Source organism: Hoplias malabaricus, chromosome 13 (genome assembly GCF_029633855.1).
Source record: "Hoplias malabaricus isolate fHopMal1 chromosome 13, fHopMal1.hap1, whole genome shotgun sequence".
Classification (NCBI taxonomy): domain Eukaryota; kingdom Metazoa; phylum Chordata; class Actinopteri; order Characiformes; family Erythrinidae; genus Hoplias; species Hoplias malabaricus.
The window spans coordinates 28,017,274-28,040,251 of record NC_089812.1 but is presented as its reverse complement, the minus strand read 5'-3'; the positions used below and the strand labels follow the sequence as shown (position 1 = coordinate 28,040,251).

At 39.3% G+C, this 22,978-nt stretch overlaps 3 protein-coding genes across 5 annotated transcripts; 2 read left to right on the top strand and 1 right to left on the bottom strand.

Moving 5' to 3' along the window:
- Positions 1 to 923: 923 nt before the first annotated feature.
- On the top strand, positions 924 to 5,378 carry natd1 (protein NATD1). The gene is made up of 3 exons (XM_066641476.1): positions 924 to 1,179; positions 3,189 to 3,307; positions 3,585 to 5,378. Exons 1-3 carry the CDS (start codon positions 1,083 to 1,085, stop codon positions 3,699 to 3,701), a joined length of 333 nt encoding a protein of 110 aa, XP_066497573.1. The 5' UTR covers positions 924 to 1,082; the 3' UTR covers positions 3,702 to 5,378.
- Positions 5,379 to 7,902: 2,524 nt separating this feature from the next.
- tmem11 (transmembrane protein 11) lies at positions 7,903 to 13,144 on the top strand. 3 transcript variants are annotated; one of them, XM_066642298.1, is made up of 2 exons: positions 7,903 to 8,017; positions 10,519 to 13,144. In XM_066642298.1, the coding sequence occupies exon 2, from the start codon at positions 10,526 to 10,528 to the stop codon at positions 11,033 to 11,035; it is 510 nt and encodes a 169-aa protein (XP_066498395.1). In that variant the 5' UTR covers positions 7,903 to 8,017; positions 10,519 to 10,525; the 3' UTR covers positions 11,036 to 13,144. The 3 variants fall into 3 exon arrangements, with proteins under 3 accessions (XP_066498395.1, XP_066498394.1, XP_066498396.1); XM_066642297.1 differs by lacking the exon at positions 7,903 to 8,017 and adding an exon at positions 8,821 to 8,939 and having other exon boundaries at positions 10,519 to 13,140; XM_066642299.1 differs by lacking the exon at positions 7,903 to 8,017 and adding an exon at positions 9,090 to 9,175.
- A 2,551-nt stretch (positions 13,145 to 15,695) lies between these two features.
- dhrs7b (dehydrogenase/reductase (SDR family) member 7B) lies at positions 15,696 to 22,304 on the bottom strand. The gene is made up of 7 exons (XM_066642655.1): positions 22,157 to 22,304; positions 19,984 to 20,141; positions 19,340 to 19,455; positions 18,222 to 18,432; positions 17,891 to 17,983; positions 17,410 to 17,562; positions 15,696 to 16,293 (listed from the first exon to the last, which is right to left on the bottom strand). The coding sequence occupies exons 2-7, from the start codon at positions 20,135 to 20,137 to the stop codon at positions 16,088 to 16,090; spliced, it is 933 nt and encodes a 310-aa protein (XP_066498752.1). The 5' UTR covers positions 20,138 to 20,141; positions 22,157 to 22,304; the 3' UTR covers positions 15,696 to 16,087.
- Between the last annotated feature and the right edge of the window lie 674 nt (positions 22,305 to 22,978).

Below are 22,978 nucleotides of genomic sequence, written 5' to 3'. Positions count from 1 at the left end.
AACACCCTGCTTTAAAACCCTACCCTACAGTCACATATTTAGAGAAAAATATGGCAGTGAACTCAGAAATGCCTGATATTTAATTTGATTTAGGAGTTTGTAAACGAGTGGTAGACAGCAAACCAAATTGGATTCAGTTTACTGTAAGCTGTCTAATCTTTTCTTACACAATCCTTTCTTTTTCTTACAGCCAAGACATTACATTTACCTCCTTGTTTTGCACCCATTGTCCAATTTGTCAGCCCTCGTTATAAATTGTAGAATCTTGACTAATACAAACTGTGCAGCAAAAGATTCACCATCCAGCTATTCTGTGGTGTTGTGGGGAACCGTAGAACTACAAAATGCACCTAACAAAGATGTTAATTATGCCCGACCGGTGTATTTTTAGTGGATCTGTGCTTATTAGCATCTTCTAACCAATAAAAAGCCTGGTTTCCATGCAACATATTAAGCATAAGCCTAAACTGGTAAGGGTTTTATATCAATCTTAACGTGAATTAACAAAGCACACATCAGGTTTTGAGTGTAGTCAGCCACAAGCACATTAGTAAGGTGGGTTAAGGATGTCGGGTGTTTATTTCTGCATCACAAATGCCACTCCAGCTTTTCCCAAAGTATTGGATGGTTCTACATTACTCCTGAAAACCCAGTTCTGGGGTCTCTTCAAATATATTAATGACCTCTCCAAATAACCTTAGTATTTCCAGAGAACATGGAGGACATACAATCAATGTGAAGTTATAAGCTTTTGTATGAAAAGTTGGTTTTAAATTACATGGGCCCTTGTTAAAATGGTTGAGTGCACTCACTAATGTGTTTGGATACTTTAGTCCAGATTTAAACTGAGAACGTCTCCATCTAGTGGTCAGGTACGGTAAGTGCATCACGAGGTCGCGCATCAAAACATTGCCCCGGCTCAGTGATTGGTCTGCGCGGGCACGTGTCCTCACAGCTGATTCTCTCTCTTTCTCGGATGGAGAGTGTTTTTGTAGCGCGGAGTGAGCGCCTCTCTGTGCCTGTCTTAGCCCGGCGATGAGCCTGTTTCTCGGCTTCTCTCTCGGACTTTCAACACTAGTACCATGGCCCAATCCGCGCAGATGAACGTTGTCGAAATCAACAGCCCCATCCGCGTCGAGCACGACAAAAAACGGCGTCAGTTCAGCATCCGTCTCAACGGTAAACAACACTATGTATTTCAGACCGAAAATTCACCCAGCGGCTGTTCTTACCTTTGTTTTCATACGAGGAGTCAGCTGAGTAAAGTCTGAATAAGTTCTCGTAGCGGAATTCATCAAGCTGTAGTTACTGTGTTATTCGCATTCTCCCTACCACCTTAAGATTCTAATGAATCTGCTGTACCATTTAAGGTGGACCGATGAGTTCGAATGAAGATTCGAAGACGAACCTAACTTTGTAACACTCGGGTGTCTCCTCCGTAAACAACACCGTGGAAACGTCGAATTTATGTACTGTTTGTCCCCTATTTAAGTTCTAAACTAAGGCCATGTAATAACACAAATCAAACTAATCACACAAACAAGTTACCTAGCTTAGCACAGCTAGCTCTTAATGAAAATGTTTTTTCAACTCTCAACAAGTAAACTTACAAAGCATTATTCGGTTTATTTAGCTCAATTTCACAAAAAAAATAGCTTTATACGGAATTCTTAACAGCCGTCGCTAAGCTTGGGGTTCATCTGTGAATGAAGCGGCATAATTTTTAAACCTTTTTATTGTTTAACATTTGTAGGCAGCCCTCGTTTGACTTCCTGTTGCCTCAATAACAAGAGATTTCTATCAGTGGAAACAAAACAGCGAATTGTTTTCCTATCACTGTTATGTTTTTTCTAGTTATCTACTTTTTGTATGTAGTTGTTATACAAAACAACATGCTACCATTTGCGCTAATATTAATCAAGACACCATCTTAAAGTAGCTTAAGAGAAGCACCTCAGTCAGGCCATGGTCTTTTCTGTGGTTCTCTATGGGCGGATAACTGGACAAATTAAAACTGAGACAGAAGAAACGTCAGTGCCTATGGCCAAGAACTATCAGAGTATCTTGGACAATACAAATGGATTCTTGACTAAATCAATTCTCACCTCTCACTTGAAGACGAAAATAAAAACAAACTGGAAGCTAATTTATTTAGGATATATTTAAAGAAGAACCAATTCGGGGGAGAAGACAATTGTGCATGGATCAGCTGAAGGTCAAAAAGGACGAGATGAGTGGCATCACAAACAAGCCATTCAATAGACTGAAGACCCAGAAGACTGAATATTTTGGAAAACACATAATCAGTATGGTCACCATTAGTAGAGACTAGCAATAACATTTATGCCTTTTATATCTCTTTTCTTAGGGGCATCATTCATTAGAATACATAAGCTCTTTGACATAAACCTGCACTAACATATTAAGGTTTATTCCAACAAGTATCATTTGTTAGATCACGGTCTAAGGTGACGTCACACCATTAGTGACAAATGCAGCCTTTTATGACATCTGCTGCCAGTTGGAATAAGCCTTCATAATATTCCTGTAGCGGTATGGTGGTAGTGTCGCAGTCACACAGCTCCAGGGGCCAGCTCCTAGTGACTGTCTGTGAGGAGTTGGTGTGTTCTCCCTGTGTCCGCATGGGTTTCCTCCGGGTGCTCCGGTTTCCTCCCACAGTCCAAAAACACATTGGTAGGTGGATTGGTGACTTAAAAGTGTCCGTAGGTGTGAGTGAATGTGTGTGTGTCTGTGTTGCCCTGTGAAGGACTGGCGCCCCCTCCAGGGTGTATTCCTGCCTTGCGCCCAATGATTCCAGGTAGGCTCTGGACCCACTGCGACCCTGAACTGGATAAGCGGCTACAGATAATGAATGAATGAATGTTCCTGTAGATATATCAGTTGTCCTGAAAGACATATGTAGGTGCCAAGCAGTTTTACAACTTCAGATGTTAAATAAAATGTTGGCTTTCTTTTCTCTATAACATAAATTTACAGATTTACAGATAAATTAACTTTCATAATCCATAATTATTTAATTTCATAATTTATGAGATGTGTGCTCACAGCAAGTAGCTAATAGATGATTTTAAATGAGGTACCACACCCACCAGCACTGTGTATGGGAATTTCTCAGCCGCCTTTTTTTAATTATTACTTATTTATTTATTTATTATTTTTTATGGTAGGTTCTTATGATAGGGCAGTGCTGCTGTATGAATATGTGGGGAAGAAAACAGTGGACTTGCAACACACTGAGGTTCCGGATGCCTACAGAGGACGGGGCATTGCCAAGCACCTGGCTAAGGTTAAGTACTGTAATATAACAAATCCAGTTATCGTAAACATATTAATGATTGTCTTCCAGGGATTTAATCAGTTTGATGAGCTAAAATTTTAAATGTTTTTCCCTCAAATATAACATTTATTTAACAAAATGTGACCAAAGAACTTTTACCAATGATGTAGGTTTAAATATGTTTGGTGCCACAGTAACCTGTCGTACATGTTTTCCTTTAATGTTTGTTTTGTAATGGCTGTTCTTGGAAGTGTTACTGTGAGTGCATTCTGTGTGTTCCTTTTAGGCTGCGATGGATTTTGTGGTTGAGGAAGACCTCAAGGCTCACCTGACCTGCTGGTACATTCAAAAGTATGTTAAAGAAAACCCCCACCCCCAATACCTGGAGCATATCATCCACTGAGGAAGATGAGTACAGATAGTGATGGGAGTCTCATTACTGATTTTGGTGCTTTTGAAAAGCGGGGCAATTGTGGATGGGGTCGGGGTGGTGGGTTTTCCCAATTGTTTTCAGAAAACAGACGTGAGAGTTGGATCTTGAGAGAATGGTTGTTAGAAAAGGACAGAAAGCATCTGAAACTATGTAGCTGAGGTTGTGGAAGCATCTGCTTGTGAGCATGTGTTCTGCATAAGAGCAAACAAGGCGCATCCTTTGAGAAGGACAAATGAACCTGTTTCTGCAGCACCAAGGACACTATGGTCAGTTGATCCTTTGACCAACAGAGAACGATCCATGGACAACACACCAGATGACTATTTAAGTTTTAACTTGTTACTGTTAGGTTACATTTCACATGCCTCTCTAGACTAATGCCTTCAGGTCCAGTGGTGCTTATTTACAGATTCACACTCAATAACATGCAAAATTAAAATGCAACTTTTTTTTTTATTATTATTATTATTATTTTTTTTTTTTTTTTATGGAAAGCACAGGTCAGTGTAACTGTACGAAACAGCCACCGTGTATTGTAGCCTTGAGTGTTTTGCAAACCAGGGCCAGTAAAGGAGCTGAAACTCCTGAGACAATCCCCTCCTGTAGACAGTGTGGTAAAAACAAACCTCTCAGGATCGACACCCTAAACCTACAGGGAGCCTGTAATAGTTGCTTGGGTGCATTTGCATTATAGAAGTATGTGTGAGTTATCTGTTTTGTGTGTGTGATTTCCATATTCCATACCTTCTTTTCCCCATTACCTTATCAGAGATGGCGTTAGTGAAGGCCTCTTGCAGCTTTAGTTAGTCACCTACTAAGCATTTGTTTGTTGCTCAAATAATTGCAGCAAAATCTGCCCTGTCATTTAGACATCTGTAGCACCATAAGCAACTTTGATGAGAGTAAGGGTTGTCATCTGTAAATGTTTATAGGTTTGCCATAGTCTGTTCCTGTTAAAGATTGTGACCTAAGATCTACACAGTTAAAGATACCTGAAATTCATCATGTTTTTACTCATTTATGTATTCTATATTAATATTCATGTTTTAAGTAAAATATATGTACCATGTGATGTTGTTGTGTCTGTTGGTAATTAATGAGTTTTTGGGGAAATTCATTTTCATTCACTCAATTCAAATGAAGAACAAGAAGATCATCTTTGTTGATCCCCTTAGGGAACTTTTTTAAACGTATATCGGTCAACATTGTAGATGTAAAGTGAGCTCATGTTGCAGCACAGTTTCTGATTCATACAGTAGTCTATCAGTGATCATTTTCTGGCCACAGGGTGCAGTTGGCTAGATACTTTTGGATATCTCAGTCCAGCAGTCACACTGAACTGTTTAAAAACGTCACCAGCCATGTTATTTGTTCCGCTGTCTTTAGCATACACACACACATTTCACTTCCATGTTACTGTCACTTCAGTGCTGAGAATCATCCACCACCCAAATGCTATCTGATCAGTGCTGGTCGTGTGAGGGTCAAGATAACTGATGGATCAGGGTAAAGGAGGACTAACATTATGCTGAGGAATATAAAGGACTACAGTCTATAATTATCAAACTGCACCTATGTAATATGACTTTTTTTCACTGTGCCATGTATTAACCATTGTAACAGTCATCTTTCTACATCTATCATTACTTATTTGTTTCTATATTATCTTAAATGACATTGTAAAACTGAATTTTATTCCCTCTTTTATTGGTTGATGGTTTTTCAGACATGATGTCAACACCACACATTTCACACCAGAGAATTTGTGTTCATCCCCATCACAGTTTACCGAGCCATAAATATTGAATGTTTCATATTTGCAATTCATAATCAAAGTGAACTTGACTGCACCAGGAGAGCAAAACATCATTGTATTCCACAAATACGTGGACCACAAACGATTCTTTGAGTCGTCCCATGGATGCACCAATTTAAGTCATAAAGGACAAGTAACTAAAAGTAAGTTGAGAAAATATAAAAATTATAAAGAACCTTCACAAGATAAAAGATTTTTTTTTTACCAATTTAATGGCCCTCGATAGAACATTTCCTTTGTCTGGGAATTTATAAAGAAAAAAAAACAATACCCATTCAAAAATGTAATTTACAAAATATGTTTTAAAAGAAACATTCAGTGAGAAGGCCTTTTGGAAACTAAAACAGTTCTGTGGCATCATGCTACAAACCTTTTCTGGCACATTTACAAGTTTAACAAAGCATAGACGGCCTTATCACTGTACTTATCAACCACATTATAATCGGACTGTGGAAACTTGATATACACAAACAAGCTGTAAATAATGTGTGCTTCCCCTTTGGCCTGTTTGGCACTTTACTGTTACATGCGAGTTTCTCCAGCACACAAAAGCATGTTCGGAGCCCTGCTAAACAGACAACATGCTAAGTTCATTATATAAAGTACAATATAAGTTAACATCTTGTACAGCAAGAGGGCATTTTAATACAATATTTCAGTTAATATGTTATGGCTAGGGTAACAACCATGAAATCCTTCAACGAGATTTTAAAACCAAAAATATGTATCTTTTTTCTGCATTATTGAATTATACCATGTTCTCTGTTAAATCAGTTATTTTTACATTAATTTGCATTTAAATGCAAGAATTTTTTATTGGGTAGGGTGACCAGACGTCCTCTTTTACCCGGACATGTCCTCTTTTTTAGACTTAAAAAAATGTCCAGGCGGAATTTCACAAACGTCCGGGATTTTGTTTTTCTAGAGCTTACATAGAATTTCGAGAAGCGTTTCGTTCACAAAATAGTCCCGCCCCCCTACTCCGATTGGTTCGCTTGAGTGAGAAGGGGGCGTGGTGAAGTAGCCTTAAATCTTCTGATTGGACGGTCCGACTGTAGAGCTGGTCGATAACCTTCTCTGTAAATATTTATTGGTCAGTCGGCACGTGTGATGGAATTTGCTCATTGAAATGATGCATAATCAATAGAGATATTTTTAATCAGCAATGACCACACATGCTTGTGTAACTGAAATTGTTTTATTCCTAATTCTCTGTGTGAAATAGCAGACTTAGGTGTGTGTTTCAAATAACAGCATTTTGACACCTTCCGTTCAATCAGTTCAATCCTTTTGTCTCCAGACCACAGAGAGGAGATAACTGAGACCAAATGGGTAGAGGGGGCTGCACAGAGCACGTCTGGAAAGGTGTTAGAAATACAAAAGAGAGTAAAAACAAAATGGTAAAAGAGTCATACTGGGAGCAGGATACAATGAAAAGTGATTGAAATGTAAAAGAGCAAACAGATGGTAACTTCAAAAGGAGTTCCAGGTATAAGAGATGCTAGTTGACTTTAACGGTCAGACAGAGAGGTAACAGTGTTGCGCGCAGCATTCTCTCTCAGTTAATAAATTGTTATTTTTCTTGAAGCCGACTCAGAGACTCAGCTTTCTTATTTCGGTCATAATTTTCCACCACACAGATCAGGCAAAGCTCATGTACCTACCCTCATCTCGAGCAGCTATGCCGAAACGTAAATGTAAGTTCTCGGATGAATTAAAAAAGAAATTCCCATGTTTTGTGTAGCAAATAAAGGTGTAAAGGACCTAAAAGCCCCCCCACCCCGAGACGTGTCCTCTTTTTCACCATCTCAGATCTGGTCACCCTATTATTGGGCAAAAATATTTTCGAAAACTTCCCCCATAGTCATTATTGAATGAATTAAAAAAGAAATCTGATTATCAGATTGACATATTGAGAAGTTCATTCATTCGTTCATTATCTGTAACCTCTTATCCAGTTATGAGTTGCTGTGGGTCCGGAGCCTGCCCAGAATTGGAAAAGGCATATTGAGAAATTATTATCAATATAATAAATAAATAAAAGTGACTTTGCTGTAACTCTTCCCCTTCATTTAGTGCATGCAAAATTATCAGTATATATAAATAGTCTCTATTTACACGTACCCCTCCACCAATAACTTTTATCAGACGTTGATGGGATTTGTTCCATACAAGTATGATGTAAGAAAAATTGACTGTTAAATATTACCTGTGTTTTAACCTGAATTCTGAACATGAACAGTTTTAACTTTTTTTTTTAGAAGATGTTTGGAACTTATTAAGAAAAATAAAAAACATGCCATCTGTCCCGTGGTATAAATTTTGCCTACAGTGTGTACGGTCTTCATTAGAGGTGTTCTGGTGAGCGCTGTAATGTTATGCAATCCAGTTTAACGGAGAGAGAGAGGAGCACGTGTTAACGAGCAGCAGCTCAGAGGCGAACCCAGAGGAGAGAGAGAGCACAGTATGGGTACGTGACCTTATATATACACAATTGTCAACATACAGGTTGGAAATGAATACGGGGCGACTAAAACACTATATCTATATATTAAAATGATATAAATAATTGTATTTATTTTTCACGAGGCCCCTCCTTTTTGCAGCGTTCGCATAAATGTGTGAGTAAATGGTTTCGCCCTGCTCCTCGTTGTTGTCCTTGTTTCCCATTGGCCGCTCAGGCAGAAACGTAAACACGGGTCCCGCCGTCTCTCTGAGAACTCCCTCTCATCAAAGAGACCATTCATTTGTCATTTTGATGTTAATGATATGCGACACTGACCTCTGAAACGGACACAGAGAGGTTATTAATATCTTTGAACACATTTGAAAAAGTGGTAGGCGCCTAGGGCGAGGTGCTTCATGGGAAATGTAGTTGGAGACAGCATGAGTGAAACTCAAATTGTTCCCCAATGCCTGTGTAGTGCACTAGAAAAGTCATAAAACACTACAAATTTACAGCGTGACTGTACCTTCACATAGATTATATATATATGTTTTAAACTTAGCTTGATAACGAGTAGGTCATAAATACATAAAAGTATGTTGTTAAAACATAGAAAGTAGGTGTTAAAATACCTGTTGAAATGTATTCTTGTAAAGGTTTCCTCTACTTGGCACCCAGACTATGATTAAAACTATTTAAATAAAATACAACATTTCTATTACAATATACATTTTGTAGTATATGTTGGTTATTATTGCTCATTGACCTACATAGTGCACTATAGTGATAGGGAGTAGGAATATGTCCTAGATATTCAGCCTGGACAATTCAAAAACTTCATTTCCCATGTCCACCGCACTAATGTTTTTACGTCACCACCAACGTACTCGTAATGCAAGATGGCGTCGTTGGGAAGGAGGCGCGGTGTCCCAGTGAGCAGGGAGAGGTCAGTTACACTAAAACACCCGCCACAAACACACTTTATTGGCTTATATTACTCTCATTCTCACGGAACGATGAGCCTGTGTGCTGCCCTTTAAATGCCGAGCTCTGTGCACTTTGGTAAAGCCGTTGAGAGGGGGGAAAGCTTGTTTGGTTTGGCCTCATGTGATGTTTTGATTCGCGGACTCTGTTCACACAGGCTCAGAAAACTAGCGAGAAAACCCGACTTACATGTCCACGGTGGATATTTATAACCACAGATACTAACAGCTAGAGACAGTTATTCACCTGTGCTTTTTAAGTTTTTAAATTGCGTTTAATTATTTTCGGAATGTCCCCGCTTTCTGAGTTGATAGCAAATATTTCAGCCTCTAACATCATCTGTTAACAAAAAGCCCTGTGTATGTGCCACTCAGTGGTCTGCTTTGAATTGGCTACTTGTTTTAAACGGCTTTAGTGTAAAGCTCAGGATTTTTATAAGTTTTAAATGCTTATAGCACATTTCTTGTTGCGACTTGGCCATATCAAGGTTAATTCCCGAAATAACCCAGTTGGTTAATGCAGACGCAAGGTTATTTCACTTACTGCGAAGTTAGGCAGATTTTCACATTTTCTGCGTAACTAAATTGTTAGGATATAGTCTTTTACATGGCGTTTCTTAATTCTGAAAAGACTCGCCAAGTTTCTTGTCAGAATGGTTGACTGTGGTAGTAATAGGAACCAGACTTCTCAAGCTTTCAATAGCTCTAAAAGCCAAAACACTGTTTCTACATTTTAATTATTTTTTAAGTGATGATATTTTTCTTAACAAAACCAATGGTTACATATCAAACTGATTAAAAGCAATTTATCTTTTGTGGAAAGCCCAATATATGGAGCCATTTTTAGGAGTCAAAGAACCTCTATTGCTATATAATTTATTACTTGATATTAACTTGGTAATTGGCTTAAAATGTATTTTTAAAATCCAAGAAAATGATTGCATTTTTCTTACAATGTAAGACAGTACATTTTCTTGTTAGAAAAACATTGGTAGACTTTGTTCAGCATCAATGTTTTGAGATTTTCTTTAGAAGTTAGAAAACATTTGCAAAAATGTAAAATCACAATACTACCACACATTTTCCAGTTTATAGCATGAATATTCAGATTTCTGGAGGTTTTACAAATTATAGATAAACATGCAGGAATGTGATGTTTAAAAATACTATGAAAACCTCTGAATGCAATGATTTTATTTAATTATTACAAATGCTGCTATAGTTACAGTTAAAATATTATGAATAAAAATACTAGTGGTATATGTGGTGTAATCAGAATGTATGTTGTTACGTTTTTGGGTATCTATATTCATTATGTAGGAAATTCAAGGGTTTAAAATGTGAACTCTTAGAAAAATCTGGAATATTTTTTTCTGGTCCTCTGATACATGCTGATAATTAGTTTTGTTCTAAAAGCACCTGCAAAACTTTTAAGTGTGTACAGTGTGTTCTGACATTAAGCTTTGGTTAACAAAGCTTTACAGCATTCAAAGAATGTGGCATAACAATGCTGCTGTTTTTCCTCTGTCTGTCGTTCTTTAGGGGAGTGATGGCGGCAGCAGAGTGTTACATCGTTCATGAGATCTACAATGGAGAAAATGCGCAGGAGCAGTTCGAGTATGAGCTGGAGCAAGCACTGGAGGCTCAGTACCGTTACATTGTGATCGAGCCGACACGAATCGGAGATGAGACGGCCCGCTGGGTGGCCGTGGGGAACTGCCTGCACAAGACGGCCGTGTTGGCAGGTGCCGCCTGTCTCCTGACACCTCTGGCACTCCCAGCCGACTACTCACGCTACGTGGCGCTGCCGGCTGGCGCGCTCAGCCTGGCCTGTGCTGCTCTCTATGGCATCTCCTGGCAGTTTGACCCATGCTGCAAGTACCAGGTGGAGTACGACAGTCAGAAGCTGTCCCGGCTGCCGCTACACACGCTCACTTCATCCACGCCTGTGGTGCTGGTGCGGCGGGATGACGTGCACAGAAAGAGACTGCACAACACGATAGCACTGGCCGCCTTGGCTTACTGCGTCAAGAAGATCTACGAACTGTACTCCGTATGAGGTGCTGCTGCACATAAACACGCACACACACTCGTACAAACACTGATACAACATCACACACTGGCAGGGAGGTCAGAAGAATTACTAAATACACCTGCATATAGACAGACAGACAGATACACACACATACACACAGGCAGACAGATGCACAGGTGGAGAGAGCGAATGCAAGGAGCCAAGAAATGACAAGAAGGAATATAAAAAACAAGCAGTGCTCTCCCTGTCACTCTCTCCCCTCTGCGTTTTCAAACGGTGGAAGAGCAGACGATCGGACAGGACGGGAGGATGAATGAACTGGACACGAAAAAGCTTAGGGGGGTTTACAAGAAAACTAAAAGCAAAATTCTATCCCCTTTTTTCTGTACTCAAGTGATATCACCAATGTACTCACCCCCCCTCCTCCAGAGTCTCCCAGTCCCTCAGCGTCCTCCCAGTCTTGACCCGCCCCACCTCACCCTGCCGCACATGCTGAGCCCCCACACCTGGGCAGTGACCTGTCGGACCATGAGTGTGTGCTGGACAGGTCAACAGACAGACATCTTTTAAAGTATGACCTTTGAACCCTGTCTCTCCTCTCCCCCTGTGTAGTTTTACTGTACCCTGCCTTGGAGCATCACCTTTTCATTAAACAGTAGGAGATTTAACCTCAACCACCATCTCTGCTGACCTTTTTTTTTGAACATCTTACAGACAAATGATGCACACATGTAAAAAAAAAAAAAAACTAACCTGTATATATAAATACTCATGGAAAATTCTGCACATAGGTTTTGTTAATTGTTAATAATGGTGTAGAAAGCAAGGACTTGCAGCTCACTTGTTAGATAATGCTCATTATGCCAGTGCCTTCATGGTATTGGGGTCAGAAAATGGCACTTCAGTAGATTCAGGTTAGGCATTTTATTTTAGTTGATTTTACTGCAAGAAGTAAATGTTCATATATTTACTAGGCCAGCGGCCCAGCTTAAATTAAGGGTGCCTGTAAACAGCCATTGGTTTACATATATGGAAGGGAATAGTAAATAAATAAATGTGTATATATTTACTATTCCCCACCACTTTTATGTTTTCAAGGCTGTAATTGTCAGGCCCTACCTCTTATAAAATTTATACTTATGGGCTTATACATACACAGTATAGATTGTGAATAAGATGGATTTTTGTTTTTCTGTTACAACCCCTATTGAAAGTAAAGTTTATTTTGACCCAAGACGTGCAGTGAGCTGGGGATTGCACATCGTTTATGTTTTTGCTGAGCAAGATATGCGAGGGTACCATAAAGCCTAAAAAAAAGCAAAAAGCATTTGTATTGCATTGTTTCAGTAGAAATGCTATGTTTGTAAACGGTCTTAATTGTGGGGACCTGTGACATCATGTAATGAAGCAGTGCTAACACACAATTTGTACCTGAGGTGATAATTGATTTAGACAATATGTTAAAGGCTTTTTTGTTTTGGTTTGTTTGTTTTGTGTACATCCTGTTCAGATGTTTTATTCCATGGACAATGAAAAATTCATAATATTGGGGGAACGATGCGTTAAGTAACATCTTACTAAAGGACTGTTATGTAAGCCCCACGCATACATATTTACAATAGCTCATTCCGACAAGCTTGGGTTTTCAAAAAGCCTGTATTCCTCTTCTGATATTATTTCTTTCCATTCAGTATTATGGAAATGGCATCTTTATAGTTATCTATAACTGTTTGTGTCAGTTGTCAGGAAAGTCTTAAGGTGAAGTTTTACCATTAACTGTTATCGTTAAAGACTTGTCATGTTGCACATACTTGTTTGCTGTGTTTTCATCAAATGCAAGTCATTTCCATTAATCAAGTTTGGGTTTCAGGACTAGGTTTATGTGTAAACTAAATTTACCAAAAGTAGTTTCACTGAATCTCCTTTTTTGGACTGTTACCACACTTAAGCTGCCTTCAGTCTAAACACTGTGGGTTGATGGGGCTGGATGACACCTATCCACTTACTGGCACTACAAATTACCACTTAACGTCTTAGCTGTTAACAAAAGGTTTCAAAATAATATTTTATTGGGGTACTTTATAATACTGAATGTTTATTCCAGTGTCCAAATGAATTCAGTAGAAAGGAAACCTCTACCAGTTGACAGCAACATTCACATTTAACCAGCAACCTAATGAAAAATAAATGCATTCTGTATGTTCTCATTTTATTAGCTTAAAATCAAGAGATCCCTTTGTAAAGTTGCGTTAAAGACTATTTTTCTTGTGTGTGTGCAGCGGTGTATGGCCTCTAAATAAGTGCAGAATTTGTGTAATATCTTCTAACTTCCTGTAAGAGAGCTTGTTAGTAGCATCTGTTTCTTTTGTTCTCACCATGCTCTAATCTCAAGAGGGAGGTAATTGGGTTAGTAAATTGCTGGTAGGTTGTACAGAATTAGAGCACAGGCTAAAGCAGCAGACATCATGGAGTAGAAATGTAGCACCGCACTACTCACTGTCAAAACTAGAAGCAAGTCTGAAACACTGTAGAGGTTGCATGCTTAGTGAAAGGATGGACTGCCTGAAATAGCTGGCCCACTACTATGTAACAAGAGGAAACAGAGACTCCAAGGTCAGAAGGAATGATTTGATTTGATTAGATCAAATGAAAAAGTTGATTTATTTCAGTAATTCCATTCAAAAAAGTGAAACTTGTTTATTATACTCATTCAGTGACACAAACTGCTATAGTTCAAGTATTTATTTCTTTTAATTTGATGATTATAACTGGCAACTAATGACAAACCCAAGTTCAGTGTATCAGAAAATTTGAATATTGTGAAAAGGTTCAATATTGAAGACACCTGGTGCCACACTCTAATCAGATAATTAACTCAAAACACATGCAAAGGCCTTTAAATGGTCTCTCAGTCTAGTTCTCTAGGCTCCACAATCATGGGGAAGACTGCTGACTTGACAGTTGTCCAAAAGACGATCATTGACACCTTACACAAGCAGGGCAAGACAGAAAAGGTCATTGCTAAAGAGGCTGGCTGTTTGCAGAGCTCTGTGTCCAAGCACATTAATAGAGAGGAGAGGTGAAGGGAAGGAAAAGATGTGGTAGAAAAAAGTGTACAAGCAATAGGGATAACTGCACCCTGGAGAGAATTGTGAAACAAAACCCATTCATAAATGTGGGGGGGGTTCACAAAGACTGGACTGCAACTGGAGTCAGTGATTCATGAACCACCACGCACAGACATATGCAAGCGTCCAAAGCGCCTTGTTTCCACAAAGGACTGGACTGCTGCTGAATGGTCCAAAGTTATATTCTCTGATGAAAGTAAATTTTGCATTTCCTTTGGAAGTCAAGGTCCCAGAGTCTGGAGGAAGAGAGAAGCATGTTGTTTGAGGTCCAGTGTAAAGTTTCCACAGTCAGTGATGGTTTGGGGTGCCATGTCATCTGCTGGTGTTGGTCCACTGTGTCTTCAGAAGTCCAAGGTCAAAGCGGCCATCTTCCAGGAAGTTTAGAGCACTTCATGCTTCCTGCTGCTGACCCACTTTATGGAGATGCAGATTTCATTTTCCAACAGGACTTCCAAAGCTTCCAATACCTGGTTTAAGGACCATAGTCGCCCTGTTTTTAATTGGCAACAATTGGCAGCAAACTCGTCTCACCTTGACCCCATAAAAAAATCTATGGGGTATTGTGAAGTGGAAGATGCAATGCGCCAGAAGTATTATTGAGTGCTGTGCTCATACTTTTCATGTTCATACTTTTTCAGCTGGCCAGCATTTCTAAAAATCCTTTTTTTAATTGGTCTTTAGTAATATTCAAATTTTCTGAGAAACTGAATATGGGGTTTTCATTAGTTGTCAGTTATAATCATCAAATTAAAAGAAATAAACACTTGAACTATATCAGTCTGTGTGTAATGAATGAGTATAATGAACAAGTTTCACTTTATGAATGGAATCACTCCTTCTGGATGTCCTTTTAATTTGTTTCGGAATATCAACTAACCATCAGTAATTGTATCTTACATTAAAGCCACCTTTTTGAGAAGAAATTATGTTTAGTGTAAATGTAGTCAGCCTAGCATTTGGTGTTCGATGCTTGATTTGTTTTGCACTGTAACTACCGGGCTAATAGAAGGGACACTCAAAGACTGGATAGGTGTGGTGCTATTATCAATTCTAAGACTGAAATTTGTTTTAGAAAATTAAAAAACATTTCCCTGCAGATTACTTTGAAAAATGGACACATATTTCGAAGAATGGAAGCTATAATTTGGAATTTTTCCATTGCATGGTACCTAGGCTTGATATGCTTTATTCCCTGGTTGCTTTTCCGTTACCCCCACGAAATATAGCTGGTGATGTTGTAAAACTACTCCTGGAACATTTGAAAACCACAATGGTGGCAGTAACATTGTACTGGTGTTTTTTTGGGGGGGTGTATGTTTTAAAAGCTGCCTTTAAAAACAAATGCAAATAAGAGAAAAACATGCGATCACTGCTTGGAGATTTTACAAGGTTTGTGCTAGAGGTCTGCATTTCATGGTGTTGACTCAGCACAGTGCAAGGTTTACACGTCCCTACTCAACTTGCTTGGAATCGTTAGTGAGTAGTTGCTTAAAAACAAACAAACCGTATTCTCTCATGCAGGTCTAGAGATATCAACTACATTAATGGAAAGAAGAAAAATTATATTTGGTGTTGGACTATCATTTTAATTTTACAAAATGTTTTGAACATTTGTTACAAGGATGAGATAAATTAAATGCTGAACAAAAGATAAAACATTAAAGGTTCAAGAACATCAAGTTAGGAGGTAATGCTGAAAAAGTCATTCCATAGTTTTGTTTTTCAAATATGACATTCCTTATTACTAGGGATTTCTCATAGATATGCTGCAGCTTCTATGAAGTTATTTAAACCAATGAAAAAAAATAAAATAAAAATCATACAATAAAAACAAAACACCTTTATCAATCATGTTATCACATGCCCGTTACACACACAACACAATCTGTTCAATTTCACAGAAGGAAACTCCCTCTGTTTGAGTCAAACTTGAATAGCTGTGGTTGATTTACTGTTGTTTTATCCTCTGTTCTTTCTTGGCGCGAGAGGCCATGACTCTAAAAAAGGCAGAAGGCCAGAGGGTGCGGAGGTAGACGGCCAGAGTGGGCAGAGGGCCAGCCAAGAGTACGTCTTTCTGTCTGTAACAGACAGCTTTCAGGACGGCTTGAGCCACCTCCGCTGGATCCCATCCAGACTCTGTGGTCTTGTCCATTACTGAGAAAGTTAAATAAGCAGTACATTAAAGAGTTAAAAGCAAAACTTCAGAGTCTTCTAAAAATAATACACAATTACTGTGATCAGCTATCACTAAAAATGCTTTTCTATCATTTTCATAATTTATTACAAACCAAATAAGTGACCTCAATTGAACTGAGTTTAGTGTTTTATAGAAAGACTTGGGATGTACAGGGGGTCCTCGACTTACAACGTTGTTCTGTTCCTATGTCGCGTCGTAAACCGATTTTCGGTGTAAGTTGGAACATACGTACATACTGTACGTAAATAACATACTGTAAGCACTTGTCCTTTCCTAACACCTATCTTCCTCGGTCCCTAGCCGCGTAACCGTGTATTCTTCCGCCGCGCACACCAAACACGCAATTCACGTTACGACGTCTACGACGCAAAACCACTTAAGTCAAAACAAGGCTTTATACAGTAAATGGGAGATGTGTCGTAACCACGAAACATCGTAACTCGGGACTGACGTAACCCGAGGACCTCCTGTACATAATTGTATCTGGAGACATTGGTTTGTACTCAAATTTCTCCCCAATTTAATAATTCCAGCCGTTAGCTAGTACTCCCCTCATCATATGATGCTACCAAGCCCGAAGGGTAAATACTAGAACATGCTTCCTTCAAGTCATGAGAAGACAGCCTCCACTTCTTGTGAACTGTTGTTGACACAATGCCACAGGACAGCTCAACATGTTAGGGGGAGAACATTATCTGCCCTCTATTATGTTTGTCAACAGACACCCACATTGGCTAGCATCACTGAGTGATCCGGCAGAGTGAGGACCTTCCTATCCTCTCAGAGGTCGAAAAGCTAGTTGTTCTATTTTGCAGTCTTGGGACTTGTATGGCTAAGGTGTTTAAATCTGTATTTACACTGTGTGTGTGTATGTGAGTGAGTGAGAAAGTGTCACGATGTGTACCGTATAGTAAAATTAATGAAAATGATCACTTTTTTTATATACTGTATCTTCATTTACTCACTTATGAAGAGCAGGTATGGGCTTATTGGGGTTTTATTGTATCTACATTTTCTGTAGATTCTCATGGTACAAGCTGCATGAACATATTTGAAAAGGTGACTAGTCTCACCTCCATATTTGGATCCATCTCCAGTGACAGCGTTGACTGACAGGTTAGTCCTAATGTATCCAGGACTGATGACTGACACCTGTAAACCAAATCGTTCCACCTCTGCTCGAAGACAGTCAAAATAGGCCTGTGTGGCGTGTTTGGATGCCGCATCTAAACACAATACAAATTGCATTAATACCACAAATGCTGGATTTTTTCAGATCCAGACAGATAACTTGTGTGTTTTGCTGAAGTCTGCACTGACTGCAAAGATCACACTTCTCTCAGTACTGCACAAGATTGTAAAAGAACAAGGTGATTCATAGTGTTGTAACAGACCACTTTTGATCTGATAGAAAAGTTTAATCTGCAAACAGCACAAGACACATCACACCAGCAGAATTCAAAATATCTTCTCTAGAATAACCAACTTATTTATCTGTCCATCCACAGGTTAATGCATGTCTCCCCCAGATATAAATGATCTTTAAATACTCACAAGCAGATCTATTAGGGATGGCAATCTTTCCCTGAACACTGCTGATTGCTACTATGTGTCCACTGCGTCTTTCCACCATTGCGGGAAGAATGGCTAAAGAGAGAGAAAGATTTTACCTGTTACACTGCCCCCTTTTAAACTAAATATCGTCACTCTCCAAAGAAAAACATATATCTCAATTTTTGTCAATTTAGACATACGTGTTTTTCTTTGGACATCAATGATATAAAACCTAAACACTTGGCTATTGTACTGCAGAGCTACAATGCTATAACTATGATGTACCCATTCATGCAGATGTACAAATATTTATTTGAATTACAGCTGTTACCTTGAGTCAGGGCAACGGGGCCAAAGTAGTTGGTCTCCATAACATCCCTCTGCACAGAGACATGGGTGTCCAGGATGTTGCCACGGTAACTAATACCTGCATTGTTTATGAGGACATCCACATGACCATGGCACTTCAGAATCTCCACTGCTGCCCTGGTAACTGTGTCTGTTTCCGCGAGGTCAAAGGTCACTGTGCAGGGTGTATAAGTCTGACCAAAAATACAAAGACCCTCACAGTTATGAGCAATACTATTACCCTGAATTATATCATTTAATTTCACTCTGTTTTAAAGGGCATTCAGAGAACTTTATTAGGGACAGGTTAGGATTAATATACATTCAAACACAATAACTATACAACTAGACCAATAAGAAAATGGATTGGTGCATAGTACATGGTAGTATGTACATATAAACTAATCCAACATAACATTATGACCACCTCCTTGTTTTGACATTCACTGTCATTTCTCTCAGCTCCTCTGACCATATAGGAGCACTTTGTAGTTCTAAAATTAAACACTGCAATCAATATGTTGCTGTGCATACAATGTTTGCCCCTTTTCCACCTGTTTTTCAATGCTCAGGACCCCCCAAATGACGACCAGAGAGCAGGTATTATTAGTGTGTATTGTGCTGGTATGAGTGTTCCGGAGATTTTAAACCCCTCAGAGTCACTACTGCACTGAGAATAGTCCACGAACAAAGACGGATCAAGGGGCTTCCAGTGGGCAGCATCCTGTGCCCACTGATTAATAGGTAGAGTATGATTAACACAACTATGCAGCAAAAGATGAGCTACTGTATATGATTTTACAAATGAGGTAAGCATGTCTTATAGAGTGGACAGTGAGTGGATACCAGCAGCAATGCTCTGTCTGATTCACTCGTACCAGCATAACACACTAACACGCCATCATATGTGTTACAGCTCTATTGTGGTCCTGACAATCAAAGAACAGTGAAAGGGGGCAAAAAGTATACACAACAACAACTGAACTACAATCAGAAGCTGCAGAACTACAAAGTGCTCCTGTTCGGTCTGTGGAGCTGGGAGAAAGGACAGTGAGTGTATAAAATAGTAGGTGGTCATAATGTTTGTGTGTGTATGTGTACCTTCTTCTGACCATCTGTTGCAGCTCTTAACTCCTGAACAACCTCCTGCAGTCTCTTCTGGTCTCTTCCACACAAGATAAGCCTTGCCCCTGCAGCATGAAAGGTTCGAGCACATTCTGGAGAAACATACGTCATGTTTACTGTACAAGGGAATTGCACCAGATTTGCAAAATATCTCAATTTTTCAGTCAATCAGAGGCAAACAGTCATTCACAGTGGACTGATGTGAAATGATTCACTGTGGAGAAATGTAGGGTCAGTGACAATAATAGGAACCATGTAGGACATGCATGCTTCAAATGCACTGCATGTTTTTATTAAAGACATAGAAACTTAATGAATAAAATTGTCCATGAGTGTCTGTACATGCAGGTCTAGTTTTTCACGGTGGTATTGGTAAAACTGTACATTTGTAAAACAAAATACTATTAGACAATATTTGAAACCATTTTTGATGTCTGGTTCCTATGACCACCACTGTGAACATTTACAACTCTGTAAAATATTGGTGACAGTTTCCTTTAATATGTTCACTGGAAGGACTGACACTATGTTTAAAGATAATAATAATAATAATAATAACACTTCACCCAACAAAGCTTTTTAAATATAGTAGCTGGTTAGTTTGTATATGTGTGAATTACCTTTCCCCAAACCAGAACTGGCTCCAGTGATGACCACAACTTTGTCCTGGAGAATCTGTCTGCCCCTCGTTTTCATGATCAATCTCAATAAAATCAGCAGCCCAACTGCACCTACAGCAAGCGTCCCCACCCCTGCCCCTGTGATGCGCTCCATTCTCCTGCACATGCACAAAAACACATGCACATCGTAAATACCCACATTATCCACACCTTCAGCATCAGCACATTAACATAATGTACTCTAACCTTCTTTTACTACTTATTTCCACCTCCCCCAACTGGCTCACACTAACATACTGACATACTGGCCATCAGGGGGTATTTCACAAAGCAGGATTTCACAACTAAGCTGTATAACTTAAGCCAAAAGCTCACTGTGTCCAATGGGACTCTTCCAGCACTTCATTCAAAATCCTGCTTTGTGAATCGCTCCCATGAATAAACGCATTATGGTGGTGGTAGAAACAAGTGAGAAAACCTTGTGCCTTTTTTAATTCAGTTCAGCTGCTTTAAGGTGAACCCACTGTGGACACAGATGATCACTTGATAGTAATGAAATGGGATTCTCTCGAGCAGCTTCACATGAATCTGAGTGCACCTTATTTTACGTCTCAAACAAAATACTACAGTACTAAATAGTAGCCATTTCAAAAATGGAATGCCACTATTAGCATTACATGACAGTAGTGTACTTTCAGTATGATTGGTATAGTGTGTATATTATATACTCACTTCACCACGGAATTTAAGCCGCATACACTTAAATCTGTGTGTGTGGTAGTTTTGGGGTTTTGACAGGTTTACAGGTCATTCTCCATCAGGTTGAGAGTTAGCTTTGTATCAGTATCCACACGACCTTTGAACTTTGTATAGTTCCATTAAATAGGGTGACCAGATCTGAGATGGTGAAAAAGAGGATGTCTCGTCCGAGACCGTCCAATCAGAAGATTCTAGGCTACTTCACCACGCACCCTTCTCACTCAAGGGAACTAATGGAAGTAGAGGAGGGTGGGACTAGTTTGTGAATGAAACGCTTCTCGAAATTCTATGTAAACTCTAGAAAAACAAAATTCTGCCCGGACATTTTTTAAGTCTAAAAAAGAGGACATGTCCGGGTAAAAGAGGACGTCTGGTCACCCTACCATTAAAGAAACACAAGATACCATTTGGCATGGTCTTCTGTCCTCCAAAAAAATACACAGTGTAGTTTTCTTTTCCCTGTTACACATCAGTAAAGCATCACATTTTGAAACTGTAATTTTAAGGTAAATTACTGCCTAGTGTTCCTTTAAACAGAAAGTAAATCTGAAAAACCAACTGCATTCCATATTTTCTTCTGTGGGTGCATCGCGGTATATATAATATTTTTTGGTAATACTACACTAGAGGAGTGTCCCAATTCTGCTCTCATCCCTCAGAGGCCTTAAACGACCAGACCTTTGTCCCTTCTGCTTACACCACAACAACATCAATTTCAAACATTAAAATTTCAACTTCACGGAGGACAATCGGCTTAGAGCAAGAATTGTGACAGGGCATAAATGCACTGCTAATGGGGATGTTCAATGCTGTATATGCTATTTTGTAAAATTTGGGTTGCGAGACAGTTCATATCCAAATGAAAAGTACAATACAAATCATTAACTTCTGAACAAAATTAAATCCTCATCAGCAACATCATTAAAGGAGTGTTTACCATTGGTATACTCTGTACAGCACTATCACGTGTGCCATGTCTAGTTGTATATTTTGAATCACAGTATCCACAATGTGCAAACGTAATCATAATAACCACTGACCACTATGTGACACTTAACATGGTGGACAGTTCTTACACATAACGGCTCGAATTCAAATAGCTCCCTCCTCGCTATATAGTACACTAAACAGCTCATAACACTGTGGCTTCTACAAGTTAGGAGCGCACTTAATAAATTTGGTTTACTGTGAGAATTCAATGTTTACGACCTACATGATTTATACATAAGCAGCAGCAAGACATTTTTAATTCGACATTGATCGTTTAACTGCGCGCTCCTTACACCCACTAACCGGATCAAACGCGAGGCACAAGTGTGTCGCTAAGTACTCTGACCCCACAATAATATATCAGAATATATTCTGAAACCTGTAGTCAGGGAACAGCAGATTGTAGATGTAGGAGATGGTTTACCTTGTAGAAACAGCTTATGTGAGCCGTTTATACCTCGCTCTTTCCTTCAGATCTGGGTTTACCCTCGTACATCACTGGACACAAACGTTCCTTCCAGGAAGCTTAGAGCCATGTGTACTAACAGGGAAATGACACAAGCGCACAGGACCCCCATTGACCAATCAGAATCACGAGGGCGGGCCATTCCGTCACAGACCCTCAGTATCAAACATAGTAAGAGTAAAAAGTGAAAAATGGTTGTAGGACCACTGCGTTACTAACCAGTAAAGGCTAAGCACCAGCTATATGAAACTGTCAAACAAATAAATACAGTGGAATTTGAGTTCCTAACTTGTGTTTATTGATAGTCAGAAAACTGTTTTTTTCTTATAGTTATTTCTTAATAATTCAAGGAATTATTAAGAAACCCCCAACGGTGTTCGGAAACTCTAATAGGCGTCTTACCTGTGACGTAGATGGTGGACAACCACTCTAGAAGTTGCACTTAATTTAATGCAAAATGACGAAAAGGTGTGTTGTTTTTGGCTGCAATAATCCAATATACAGTGGGACATCTGTGTACAAATGGCCCAAAGATCCCAAAGTATCCAGTAGTGCTCATTTCACTGGCGCTTTTCCAACAATATGGGCATGTAAGGACACCAACGAAAGGTGTTCAAGAGCCTCTGTAACATGGAGGTAAACAGGGTAAGGACACTCACTTCGCCTGTTTTAGTTGGTGTTAGTTAACGTTAGCTTGACTTGCTAAACTCGGTGTCTCAGATTATACTCGGCTACGTAGCTGCATTACGGAGGTTTATAGTGTCGGATGAATTCGAGTTC